The following is a 14516-nucleotide window of genomic DNA, read 5'->3' as shown; positions in this document are numbered from 1 at the left end:
ACACAACTCTGAACCATAACGAAATAAATAAACTAGCAAATAAATAAATAGTAATATATAAACTCTCTTATATAAAGGAATGCATTAGATAAAACACAGCATTAATCTTTCCCCTGTGGACAGGATGGGCCAGCAGAGCAGGCTGCAAAGAGCCAGACCTTGCTCTAAGCTAACATTCAGTTGCACAGCAAATCCTCAGTACAGACACAGAGGCTGCATCTCCCTCCCCAGCTGAGCATCAAGCCAAGCAGCAGGTTCCCACTCATGCCTTCTTCCCAACCACAGCCTGACTGCTCTTGCAGCTGCAGCTGGCCAGGGTGCAGCAGCACAAGGAAGGACAGTGCCCACTGTCTCCCACTCGTGGAGCACACAGCTCCCCCAGTCCCCCAGGGCAGTGGGAATGGACAGGGCTGGTTTAAAAGGCCACTTCATAATGACAGCTGAGCCTTTGGAATTTTATTTTCAGAGACCTGTCTCAGATTAGCCCATAGTTTTCCTGAAAAACTAACTCACAACAGGCAGAAAATAGCATAAATGTGGATTGGGTGAATGAAGGACACAAGAAATCCACACAGCTGGCAAAGGGAAACATAGTCTGTTACAAACACACAGTGCAAGCTGTATTTGGAATCTATTTCTTTCACCATTAATCCAGTTAATTATAACCTTCCAAAGAGGATTGGTAAAAAAGACCATGACAGCTTAGCTGTTTCAAGGCCAGTCCTTGACCTATTTTAGTTTTAGCAGCTTATTTCAGTTGCCTAATCATTACCTGTTCTGCATCTTCTGTGAGCATCACAGCTTCCTGCTGAGATTCCTGGAGAACAGGTTGCAAACGTGCTATTTCTGAAACATTCAAACACACAAAAAAAAAAAATCTTTGAAACCTAAGACTTTGCCTTAAACAGTGACAGGATATTGTTCCAGGAGCATTCAAGAAAGGACACGTGGCTGTTAATAACACTTATGTAGTGGAGTGAACAGTTAATAACACTGTCGTGGGATAATATGGGTTTGGGTTTTTTTTTAGAGGCAACCACATGACCAAAATGCTATTTTAAGCAGCTTTTAGAAAAGAACAATTGTTGGTCATACAGACATACTGAAAGACAAGTAATAGAGATTCAAATTTTAAGAAACATTTTTATGAAGGAAAGAAAGAACTATTGTAGCAAAATGCTTCAAATTTCATTTGGAAAAAATAAAGTGAGAAATTGTTATAAAAGTACAAGAAAAATACAACCTGTAATTCATCTCATTTCTAATTAAGGTGATGACTGATTATGTGATGCCTCAGCTTTTTAATAAAAGAGTCAATAAAGCAATGAATACTGTGTCTTCCCCAGAAATACCAACTTGGAAGCATTAAAATGGCCCCATTTTTGTGAACACGTTAACTAGCAATGAGGGTATGAAAAATATGTTGATATATATGCAAAACAAAACTCAGAACCAAGTTAAACAGTTGCTTTAAGGGTACGAATTTTCTGTACCTTCCACTTCTGAGCATGCAGAGAAGACACACATACCATCAACACCCAGTACAACATTTTCTTCTGAACTCCTTTCAACGCTTTTTTACATACAATTGATTATTCAAAACTGCCTTTGCTAAGAATTATGGAAGCTGAGGAAGCTCAAATGAATGTTTTGTGAATTCTAACAACTGGAGGAGAGCTGTGTTTTCTGTGAAAATGGCCTTCCTTTATTGATTGATACTATACTGTAGTCTTTCCACCAACTGAACTATGGAAAGCCTCATACAATGTTCCCTTAAGTGGCAGGAGAGACCTTCAATCACTTAGAGCTGCCTCAAGAAAAGCTCAGAGAATCCATACAGATGCAAAGAGAGTTACAGATATTCTGGTCTAAGGCACTGCTAAACCCATGGAAATGAAGACTGTGCAAGGATTTCAAGAATCTTTATATTTCAAACAACCACAGCTTGAAATTTGAAGGCATTTGTTTCTGATGCTTGAAAAGCATCAGAAATTGCAAAATGCAAGTTAACTATAAATCCTTATTTCATTCCATCCAAGTTAGGAATGGATTATCGTGGACAGTTTTAGGCATCCCACTTTAATTGACTGACAAATTCACAGCACAAAAAGGAGTAACAAAGTATTTAGAACCTAAACAGCAGACTTTAAATATGATGATTTTTTTAATGTTTCATTTAATATTTTGGTAGTTTTAAAAAAGAAATTACATTTCCCAGTGTTTAAGATCCAAACAAAGGTCAGCAATCAAGTGTTCAACACAGCCACTGGAAACAGAATTACAACAACAGCAACAAAAGCTTGTTTTGAAGTAAGCATGCAGCTAAACATGCATGGGGAAAGACGTTTTTAGTAACATGACAGTGAAACTCTGAGTCACTGCATTCTTCAGGTAGAATTCCTTTCAGCAGAGGGTAGAGCTGCTTTTTGAAAAGCTGACTAAAGTTTTCCAGGTGCATTTTGGATGCACTCCTTTGCATCTTGGGGCACGGTATCAGACTGAAAGCTGCATTTCTGTAAGGCCTTTGATCTGGTCTCCCCAGCACCCTTGGTGCTAAATTGCCAAGAGATGGGTTTGGCAGGTTAGGGCTGTTAGGTGGGGCAAGGAGCTGGCTGTGTGCAAAGAGCTGAGTCAATAGCTCAACATGCACGTGGGAACCAGGTCCTGCAGAAGTGCATACTGGACCAGCACCAGTGTCCCACTGCTGACAGCTGGAGTGCACCCAGGGCACACGGGGGGTGACACCACTGAGCAGCTGACTTGGCTGGGGATGCCATGCAGGGGGACAAGGAGCAAGGCAGACACAGGGCCCTTGTGCAGAGCAAGGCTTAACAAGGCAAAGTGCAGGCCCTGCACCTGGGCTGTGGCAATCCCCAGTATCAGCACAGGCTGTGGAGTGAGTGGGTTGAAAACAGGCTACAGAGGAGGACTTTGGGATTCTAGGGAACTAAAAACTGGACAGGAGCTGGCAATGTGTACCTGCATCCCAGAAAGCCAGTCATATCCTGGGCTGCACCAAAAAGTGTGGGCAGCAGGTCGAGGGAGAAATTCTCACCCTCTTTGCTTTTGTGAGACCCCACTCAGAGCACTGTGTCCTGTTCTGGGGCTCCCCTGTACAAGACAGATGTGGATCTGCTGGAGTGAGTCCACAAGAAACCACAAAAATTCTCAGAGGGCTGGAACCTATCTCCCATGAAGAAAGGCTGAGAGAGTTGTGGTTGTTGAGCCTGGAGCAGAAAAGTTTCAGAGAGGCCTTACTGCAGCCCTTGAAGAGGGCTGTTTCTCTCTGGATTGCCTGGAGAAGCTGTCAGCTGCCCCATCACTGGACATGCTCAAGGTCAAGTTGGATGGGGCCCTGAGTAACCTGATCTGGTGAAGGAGTCCCTGCTCAGAGCAGGAGGAAAGGACCAGATGATCTTTATGAGCTCCTTCCAATCAAAACCACGCTGTGATTCTAAACAATGCCTTGAAGTTCATTAAAAGACCTACATCTCTGAGATCTTGGAACAAAAAAAGAGAAAGATGATGTTCTAGGACTGTAGGAATCTCATTTATTGGTTTTAATTCCCTCACCAGGATTCTTTCAAAGAGGTTCTATCTTGGAATGACAGGAAGCAAAACAAATCTATTTCTCAAAAATCAAGACAGCCCTACTGTTATAGTGCATCAGACCCTAAAGTAAAAACATGAAGAACTCCACTGTATAATTCTGATAGAGCTGTGATATTGCTGCTACCAGTCTACGTGGCCAGACATGCAAAACCAATGTAAGTGTCTGGGTTTTCCCAGATGTGGCATATGTATGGGTCCCTTACTGTTTCAGCAAAAGCTATCAAAAATACACCCCAGAAGTACCACCTGAAGACTGTCATCATTTTGTACTGGGGAAAGCTACCACTGCAGTTATATCTTATTTTGTAGAAAGCAATTATAGAACAATTCTTAAATATATTAAGAATATTAAAATAGGTAAGGTAATCATACAACCTTCGGACTTCTGTCTTTCCAAGTTTTCTGTGGGTAGGAATGAAGTCTCATTGTGGTCTTCCTGATCTACTATTTTTTCCTGTGAAGTTGATTCATCCTGTTAAAACAGGATGGAAGGAAGAAAGATAAACGTTAATGCCATTTATAAATACATATTAGTCTTTGATCATTTGGTTAACTTAAAAAAAGAAAAAATCCATTGGCAACTTTTAAATTACTCAAATTGACTTCTACTTTTTTCCAGGCTTCTGTAGTAATAATATGCCTATCCATCAGCTGAGAACTAACAAAAGTCTCTCTCAAGCAATGCATGATAAAAAAAGAATTCTAGACATTTAATTTGGCTTCAGTTCCTAAATATATCAGAAAAATTAATGAGAATCATTTGAAAACATCAAACCTGCTGCTCCAGTTCAGAATGCTGCACTTGTGGCTGGGATTTCAGCTCATCCTGACAGCAGACAACTTCTTCAGGTTTCTGCAGAAGTTCATCTGACAGAGGAGAAAAAGGGGAGTCAAGGTCTGTTCTTGTCTTTTTTTGCCAAACTACAACCATTTCACACACATGCACAACAGTTTATGAAATCTCTTATCTCAGTCATTGCATCGGATTTGGGCCATAAAAAAGGTGGAAGAGAATCAATTTGAAATAAGAGCTTGAGGCAATGTCATTATTTCTAACATAGGTCTATGAAGAAAATGGTAGTTTGCATTTCTTGGTTGTTTTACTAATAATTTCAGTAGAAATTCAGATTGAAGAACATGGCACATCTAAAAAGGACTTACATAAATTGATGGAAAAAATCCAACAAATCAATAAAATCAACTAAAAAATACATCCAGTTCAAGAAATCCATAAGCCCCAAAAGACAAGAGGCTGGGAGAGTACACAAGCAAAGCAGCACACATGCTGCCCCACACCTCTGGTCCTCTTGCAGCTGCCAAAGGCAGAACAGACCCCCACGTGTGGGGGCAGCACCACCACTCCCAGGCCCCTGTGCAAGTACAAATTGCTGCATCAAGCCACTCTTAGGAGCTGTTATAAATCAAAGCCAAAGAGGCAACCCAGCGACAGTCAGGCCCCCGAGAACGCGCTCCCCCGAGCGCCAGGCTCGCTCACCCAGGGGCCCGAGTGCTGCAGCTCCACATGCCACAGAGGGCACCGAGGGCTGGCCAAGGTCCTGCAGCTGCTGCTCCTCAGCTCCCAGCACGGCACGGCCACACGGCAGCTCCTGCTCGGCCAGCGCGATGCTGCCCTGCAGGCGCTGCTCCTCTTCCACCTCCAGCCTGCGCTCCTGCTCCAGGGCTTTGTACTTCACCTCTAGTTCAGCTCGTGCTCTCCTTGCCTTCTCCAGCTCCTCCGAGAGACACTGCACCTCGTCCTGCAAGCGATGGGAGGACAGCTTCCTCTCGGCGAGCTCCAGCTCCATCTCCTCCCTGAGATCCTGGGTGCGCCGTCTCTCCGCATCTAGCCTGTCCCTCGTGGAGCTCAGTTCCACCTCCATCTGCTGGCACCGATCCACCAGTGTCTGTGAAATGACAGAGAAATCTATTTCTCTCTCAACTAGTTAAATAGCTTGACAAAGAAAAGTATCTGAATTATATTTTAAGGTTTTCATTAAATCCTTTAAAAATACCTGAGTAGCAGAAGGGAGGAAACAAACAAGTCAGAAATTTCCATTTGTGAGAAAGAAACTGTCCCACTACTTGGAAATTGCAAGAAAGCAATGCTGAGAGAAACAACTTCTCATTGTTGTGCTAAAGAAGTGGTAAGTCATTATTTAGAAGAGGGGAATTCTGATGAAAAAAACAATAGAACACTGGCTAGGAAGTGGCCAGCAGCTTTTAGAAGAAAGCAAACTTCCCCAAAAGGGGAGGAAATGCTACAACAAATGAGAGAGAACTCAACAATTACAGAGTAGAATTTACAAAAAAAATTTACAAAAAAGCAAAAGTATGTATGTGAAAGAGGACTGCTGAAATATGAATCTGGTGATGAGAGAGCTCCACACAGTACCCACTGCTTTAAGAAAGATCTCAGAAGGCTCTGGTCAAACAAAGAGTTAAGGTGACCAAGAGAGAGAAACAGACCTTCTACGTGACCAAACTCCTATTGTAAATCTTCTTCCTCCTGGAGATGTGGATGGTCAGCATAGCTAATATCAGGAGGAATCTGGTAAGGAGCTCATTTTACTTGACGGGAAGGCTTCTGCCACATGGCCTCAAGTTTGTACCTATACCAGGTCTCCTTCAGACCACAGAATGTATGAGGGAAGCCAAAGACACTGAGGAGAAGCCAAGGGAGCTCAACAACCATGTAAGGAAGATATCCATGCCACCACCCATGATAGACCCTGCTGAGCAATGCAGTCAATAGTGAGTACACGTCAGCTCACAGAGGCTCTTTACCTCTCCACAGTAGTAAGAGGACTCATCATTGTGCCTGGCTGGGACACAGAGCAAAAGAAAATACGTGGGACACAAGTGTGTAAAAACTATCAAAGTGAGGTTCAGCATTAGACTGGCTGGAGATCATGCAGCCTACAAATATGAGACTGATTCAGTGTAAGTCTCTTCTAAAGGGATGGAGAATTTTCAAAAGTTCAGATATTTGAAAAACGAAAAATACACTCATCCTCTATCTGCAAACCAACCTTTTAAGAGGTTGTGTAATTAATCCTGTCTGAAGGAGCACATGTCTTTATAGTCATATATGCAGAGACTTGATTTCATCCTCTTCACACTCCAAACTGATGAAGTGAGAGCCCATCCCAATCCACAAGTGTCACCATATATGCATATGCCAGCAAGACATACCAAAGTAGAGTTGTTTCTGCTCTGATCTGGCCTGGACCACTGCAGTCCAGAAACACTGAGGCTTCAGCAGCACTGTGTTAGGCACTTCTGCTTTTGGCAAAGGTTTGTGCATTTGGCTTTGAAAGTGCAGTCAGCAGTGTGGGTATGGACAGATGTAGACCCTGTCCACCTGCCCAGATCACCAGAGCAGGGAGCTGCAGCCCCCACTATGTGGCTGTACCTGCTGTAAGCTGAGCACACAGACCTGCAGCTCTAACACCTGACCCAGGCAGGGCAGTCTCAGCTGATTTCATGATGGAAAGCTGGTGCCAAAAAAAACCTAATCTGGTAACTTCTGAGCTACTGACAAAGGCCCAATCCACCACACACACAGAGCAAAGAAATAAAAGGCACGACCAGGTACCTGGTTTTGCTTTTCAGCAGCGTGTAACTCCTTCTGCAGCAGTTCTACCACCTGAGTTCGTCCTAACAGAGCTGCTTCCTGCTCCTCCAGCTTTCTCTGCAGAGTGCGCAGGTTCTGTGAGAGAGACAAGGCCATTCCAGCACTGGGGAGACCAACATAAGTTTGGATTCCCACATTTCATCAGTACATCTCATCTTTGTAGCACAGTTACTTTGACAGACTGAATTAATTCATTTCTGTTGACACCTATTCTGGAGCCCTGGTGCAGTAAACTTACTTTGCTTCATGAATAGGAAACTGGAGCACAACAATATATTGAATACTGAACTTTCATGTAATATTGAACTTTTTTCAATTGTTCTTTCTCTCCAACTGATAGCAAACCAGCAGACTGAAGCTAGAACTCAAAGTCCCAACTAGCATTCCAAAAAACTCCAAACAACCAAAGCACCTTTCTTCTTATCTCTTCTGAGTTACTTTAATGAGAACTGCTCTTTCAGAGTGTCTTCTGGTAAAAGACTCTTCCTCCTCCCATGATATGATTATTATATCAAATATACCTGCTGCATCTCTACTTCCATATCTGACTGGACCACCATCTTGAGCAATTCAGCTTGATGCTGGTGCACATGTTCTTCCAGGAGAGCTTCCTTCTCCTGAATCACTTCCTGCAGGGAACTCAGCTGAAAACATAAACCACAAAATAAAAACAAACCAACAAGGTTATGAACCTGACAAGACACACAGGCTTGCTTCCAACATGCACCAGCACATTGTGTGTGTGATGGAGTCTTCAGCTTGACAATGCTATACATCATCTTGATCACATGGTATTTTCACCTGGTATCTTTATCCTACTAATGTGTGTATAGCAACTGATAAGATTTCAGATCACAGAAAGCAAAAAGCATAGAATTTAATCTACAAATAACAAGAATAATATAATATATGATTACCATACCATTAACAGTTTATAAAACTTCTGGGCTTTTAATTGTACAGGATGCAGCCTAATTCACAGTTCAAAAGCAAAAATCTGCAGTTTAGAATATTAAAAAAATCTTTCCATAAATAACTACAATGTAACATTAAAGCTGTCACATTATGGGATAAGCAGCTGCCCTGCACATCCACAGCAGAACACAGACAGGCCATGGCACAGCTGGAAGAACATCTGCCTCAGCTACTGCAAAGCCCATCACAGAACAGCAAGGGCAGCCAGGGAAGAGCCTAAATTCTGACTCAGAGGAAGGAACACCCTAACCAGGCCCTTCCAGAGATTGTTTCCCCCCTCCTCAGAGAGCCATCACTCCCACCCACCTCTTACCTGCAGAGCACCTTTTGCACCAAGGGTGGTTCTGGCCTGGGGGTAGAGGATGGGGGGCAGGAGAAGATTATTTGGGAATAGTGAAAAACTTACGTAGAGTTAGGAGGAGGGACACTGATGGACCTAGGTGATTTGAAGAGGAACAAAAACTGAAAAAATTAAGGTAAGGGAATTGGAGACCAGCTGTGTAAGCATTGTTCTGTTTCATCATACTAGTATGATAGAATAGTCTAGTCTAAGCAGTAAGGTGGGAAACACAGAATGATGAATAGAAAAAGGCTTCTGTACCTGTGTTGCATACTTGATTTCAGCATCTTTCAGATTCACTTTGGCTACATCCAGCTGTTTCTTCAGGTCCTGAACAGTCTCCTCTTGCTCCCTGAGCTGCTCTTTCAGTACTTCCACTTCCTCTCTGTGCCCTTCACTTGTATTTTCATTTTTCTGACATTGCAAGAGGAAAAAAGTGGGAAGAACAGAAATAGAAGAAAGTAAACTTATCAGTATTACTGGTTAATCAATTAAATAAATTAATTAATTTTTAAAAAGTACACTAAAATGCTACTTCACTCTTGACTCTTAATCAGATGCTTATTTTTACTACATTGCTCCATTTCTTAACTTTACATTCCTTTTGTTTCTTTAAATTAAGTTGTCATATATGTTAAGTAACTATTTTCCCTATTTCTGTGTAGATATGCAAAATATGCCTTTAATTGGGAATCATCAAACCACTTGGAAGGGCTAACAGTCCATGATGACTGCTCACTATATGAAGTAAGGCAAATTAGATTATTAAATACATTATTTATTATATGACTACCTTGGTTTGTGAGGCATTTTAGCATCACAAATTTCTTCAATGTCAGAAATAAAACCATTTTTAAATTAGCTATAGAAGAATATTCTCCATTGACAAAGGGGTAGACATTCTAGACTACAGAAAATGTCCATAGAAATCTCTTTAGACTACAGGATTAATAGCAATCAATTAGATACAAGCAAAGGGAACAGGAAAACAATTATTACTTCTACTCCACTCTGAAGCACTTGAATCCTTGTTTATGACCAAGAAATGTAAACATTTCACATAAAACATGCTTAGGCTATGTCTACTTAGACAGCCCAGCACACTACACCTGCACTCTGCTCTCTGTCTCTCTACCTGGGTGAGGGTAGGTCCCTCACTATCTGTCTCTGAGCAGATAAATACACTCTACATTCTCATCTCAGCACTTCCAGATACTGTGAGCACTCAGTGCTGGGTATTTTGTACTGAATATATATAAAATCCATTCTTCCATTTTATTTGTGGCAGGTATTGGATCAAATACCACCAGTAACACAGGAAATTCTAGAGTATTTACATCTTTTAACACATTGTGAAAATATTACGAGGGCTTTTAAAAGTACTTATAAATCACGGTAATAAGAATAAGAGGCTACTCATTCCTCGAAAGATGTTTCATGTATAGAGAAGGTCATTGGTAGGAAGCAGAACAGACAGACAAGGAAGCTTCTGTTGCACTTAAATTTAGAAATAGAACAGGACAGAAAAATAAAGAACAGAAACTCAGGAAGCTCTAAGAAGCCAGGGATATACATAACTTGTGAGATTGAGGCAGAGGAGTTGCAAGGGGGGGAAGGTGGGAGGATTAGTTTGCTTACTTGTAATTAGCTCTCAGGATTGATATTTACAGCCGGATTTGGAAAAGCTTCTTACACTGACCATTACACAGAGTGCCACCAATGAGAACAGTAGCAGACACAAAACTCACAGAGCTCAAGCTTGTAAATATTATGTTTTTCCAAAATTTATAAGCTTTTATATCTGAACATAATTTATTTTTACCCACTTCAAAAGTTTGAGAGGAGCCCCAACTGTTCTGTACACAAATACTATCTGATAGAAAGAGGCAAGGTGGTATTTCCATTCTTCTCAATATAAGAATCTGCTAAAAGTCCAGGAAGTTATAGTACTAATCAGATATCTAAAATTCAGCCTTCACACAGGGCCCACATCAGAGAGGAAAAAAACCAGCTCTTCGCTAATATTCAATACTTCAGCACAACACATAATTCTAACCTAGAATTTTCACCTCCAAATGGCAGGGTAACTGTCTAGAAAATTCCCCCATTATTCAAGACAGCATCTACTTGGAGAAATAAGTGCAAATAAAGGACTCTGTATCTTCTCAGTAGGTCTAACCTTGCAAGAAAGAAGCTAGTGCTTTCTGGATCAAATACATAATACTGCAGGTAACTGCCCTAACATAATTTCTACGCTCTAACCCAAACCAAACAAGGCTGTGGTCCATATCATGTCCACCTGAGACTGTCTCAAGCCCTCATTCCTCTAATTAGAAGGCTATTTTTCTTAATGGCTAACTTACATTCATCCATTCACCTGCATTATCCTTTAACACTTTCTTCCTACTTTCTTGATGCTCACCTTCTTCATACAATTGCAGAAAGAAATGACATTTGCTCTCTGACTTTGGTTGACTAAATAACCAAGCTGAGTGTCTCCCAAGTGCAGCTACTAACACAATGGGGGAACAGACTCTCGCTGCTCTCAGAATTTCTCTTTCCTGATTCCAAGTGAGCAGAACATGACAACACTCCACACAAGGCCTTGCCACTTTCAGTACAATAGCAAGAACAGTATGTAAAAAAGGTAAGGCCTCTAAAATCTATATTGCACCAATTAACTGATGACCAGTTTTCTTTCATTTTGCCCTCTTCAACTGATAAATTTGGATTTTGAAGCAAGAACACTCACCAGTCCTGAACAGTGAGTCTACACAAAGCCATGTAACAGCACGTGGATGTTAGACACACATGCTGCATACAGATAAGCTAAAAAGGAGTCTCAGCACCAGGACAGCAACGTCAAGTGACACAGCTGAACAGCCTCTGGTCTCCACTGGCCCCTGCAGCCAAGGAATGCTGTTCATGGCCTTGCAGTATACAGTGTCACGACACCAGAAATGCTGGATCGTGCACTGGGTAAATTTTGCTTTGTTTTTCTATTATGTCAGTCCTTGAGATCATCCAGTTCTTCATGTATGAAATCAGATGGTGCTTTGCTTTGAGAAAGATTCTCAAGTTGGTGTTGGGAATTCCAGAATTGGGAATTCCATTTTCTGATGCTCTCAATCAAAAACAAGTCATAGAACTGATCTTCACTTCATTAGTACTTGCCTCTCATCCGACAGCTCTCACAGGCACCTTTTATTGTTTCCTGCAATATTTTAATATTTTTTCTGTGTCTAAAATAACCTTTATGTTCTCTGGTTTAATGAACATCATCTGATGTCTGGACACTATCCTGGACTTTTATCCTACTTCTCTTCCATATTACCAACTTTTAAAAGAAAACATTGTTCTGCTGATCATATAGTCAAATTGACAAAAATTACCAGCACCAATGGAAGCTTCCAGTTGGTAGCTAACAGCCTCTTTAACATCTTCATAGAAAACACTTTTCCCTCAGTTTTTATCCAGCACAAAACTTTATGACGGCTCAGGAAGCTACATGACTGGAAAATCTATATATTTATTTTTTTTATATTTAAGTTACTGCCTGCCAGTTTCAATGATCTCCTCATCTGTTTGTTCTTGTACTCCAGCCAACCTCTCCTGTACTGACAAGACAGGTAACATTTTGAAACTCATAGCTCCGATAGACACAGTTTCTGCAGAAAAGAGTTTGGCTACAACGGATTATCAAACTAGCCCCTGGCCTTGATGAGATCGAGTTGAGCACTCCAAGGGCATCTGCAGTACAAGGAAGCTGGACAGACAGGCCCCCTACAGCACAGGCAGAGATCCTTGCTGGAACTATGAATATCCTGCTAACAAGACAAATAGGCGCTGCTGGCTCACTGTGACCTGAAACATCAGGCAGTAGCAGATTATCAATAGAAGCTACATCTTTGAAGCAGCCCCGTTCTCCCAACCTTGGGATAGTCCAGCTCATGTGCTAAGGCCTGCGTGGGCAGTGGTGATCCTTTCTGGGTCAGCTCCTCGATGCGCTTGCTCAGAGACGCCAGCTTGGCTTTGGCTTGAAGTTTAAGTTTCATCAGCTTCGCGTCCGCGGCCTCTCGCTCCTTCTGGAAGAGAAGGACACAAACTGGCTGCACCTCACACTCCAGTGCTGTTACCCAAGAAGCACCACTTTGAAAAAGCTACACAGCTTGTCAGTCTGCCACATTCTGTTCAACCCTGCCTCCCCAGTAACAGCACTATGGAAAACACATCTGCAAAACAAATCTGTTCTGAAACGCTATACATACCAAAATTGTAACTTCTACCCCAGCACTTCCTTTCAGGGACTTCACCCAGCAGTGAACACAAACTCAATTCTGAGGGACTGCATATAGCAGAGGAAGGCAAACCATCTCAAGTAACCTCCCTCCCACCAAACCCCATGGTAGGCAACACGTACCTTTGGGAAGATGTCATAAAACCTCTGGGCTAGTGGATGAGAGCAGCACAGGCTACTCTGTGTCAAACACCCTGAACTGGGGAAAGAACAACCTCACACGAGGTCTTAGCATTTATTAGAGCCTCTGGGAATCCGGAGGGGCCTTAAAGAGCTCTGAGACAAAATGCTGTGTAACTTGGATGTAACTTATCGACTCTAGACTAAATTAAGCCAATCAAACTAACAGAGAGTATCCTGAATTTCTAGGGTTAGGGTCTGCTCTTCAAATTCCAATAATTCTCTGGAACTGATGCCATTCGTCACGCAGGTATCTTATGTTCAAAAGAAAACAGAGACTGGCATGCACAGAAAACTGAAGCAGCATTTTAGTTTTGGTCCCAGGAGAAAGAAAAGATACCTTGAATACAGTTTCTTTTTCCTGGAGTAGGGCATCCTTTTCTCGAATCAAATCCTTCAGCTGAACAACCAGCTTTTCTGTTTGGGCTAAGCGCTCCAACAGCTCCTCAGGTGCCTCCTCCATGCTTTCTGCTTCTGACTGCAAAGTTTCTACCTGAAACAACAAAATGAGTGTTTTGAAGGAAAAAAAACTATTAACAGCCTGCAACAGAGCATCCACGTGATATTTTCAGCTCCAGTCCTCAATGCTGCACTCTGATCCCTGCAGGCATTTCATGGAGCCTGTGGAAATACACAGTTAGATGAAGCCAGGAGGAAAAGCTCAGAGAACTTGCAAGTTAACACACAAAAACAAAGAGTACCTTGCTGAACACATCATGAACAAATCTGAAATGAGAGGCACCCTCACACACTATCCACTGTCTCACTACCAAAGGGCAGCACAGAGATGAAGCCTCCCACTGTTACCCAACCAAGCAGAGCTTGGTCTGCCCAAGAGAAACGCTGACTTAAGAGGTGGGGAGTAGAAGAAAAGCAGACTGGAATGACAGCCCAGTCTAGAACTCATCAAGGAAGAAGAAGGAGACAGCTCTCTCAGCAGTCTAATGAACCACGCTCCCTAAACTAATTGTCAATAAGATCTGAAAGTCTTTAGACAATACTGTACTTACAGCAATAGATGGTTCAGTAACTGCATCTCCATCCTCCCCAGACAGCTCTTGTAAAACAGTACTTGCTAAACCTGACAAACGGCTCAGCATCTTGAGCCTAAAACAAAACCAAGAGTCAGAATACAGTCCCAGAGTCAAAACTGCTATGAAGAATAAGCTCCCTTATGCTGATCTCTAATGTTACAACTGTTGGTGACGAGGCTTGTAGGTAATTTTTCTCCTTTGCCAAGACAGAAAAGCCGAAGTAAAACCTCAGGAAAAAGAAATGGTCACATTAACAAGAGCAGCAGACCCTCCAGGATGTGCTTGTGTCAAAACACATGGAAATTCTTTCACTGCTCTACATGTATGATTGAAAAATATATTTTTATACCAGATGCCAAGTCATCCTCATAGTTCATTCTTGATTTTTCTAAACAATGACATTACAGAACCATGACCTGCTCAGTTTACTGAAAAGAAGGGTGA

The 14516-nt window shown here is 42.0% G+C and overlaps 1 protein-coding gene across 1 annotated transcript in view; it reads right to left on the bottom strand.

The window, feature by feature from the left end:
* LOC306801419 (golgin subfamily B member 1-like) overlaps positions 1–14516 on the bottom strand; it is a 56915-nt gene that overhangs the window by 37623 nt on the left and 4776 nt on the right. Inside the window, 10 exon segments of the mRNA XM_079304487.1 lie at positions 773–846; positions 3988–4084; positions 4388–4479; positions 5108–5516; positions 7208–7321; positions 7768–7890; positions 8823–8975; positions 12494–12646; positions 13379–13531; positions 14049–14145. Coding sequence (XP_079160613.1) covers positions 773–846; positions 3988–4084; positions 4388–4479; positions 5108–5516; positions 7208–7321; positions 7768–7890; positions 8823–8975; positions 12494–12646; positions 13379–13531; positions 14049–14138 — 1458 coding nt within the window. The 5' untranslated portion in view covers positions 14139–14145.

Source organism: Erithacus rubecula, assembly GCF_903797595.1.
Source record: "Erithacus rubecula genome assembly, chromosome: 4".
NCBI classification, from domain to species: Eukaryota; Metazoa; Chordata; class Aves; order Passeriformes; family Muscicapidae; genus Erithacus; species Erithacus rubecula.
Note: the sequence above shows the minus strand (reverse complement) of the source record. Positions and strands in the feature narration are given on the sequence as shown.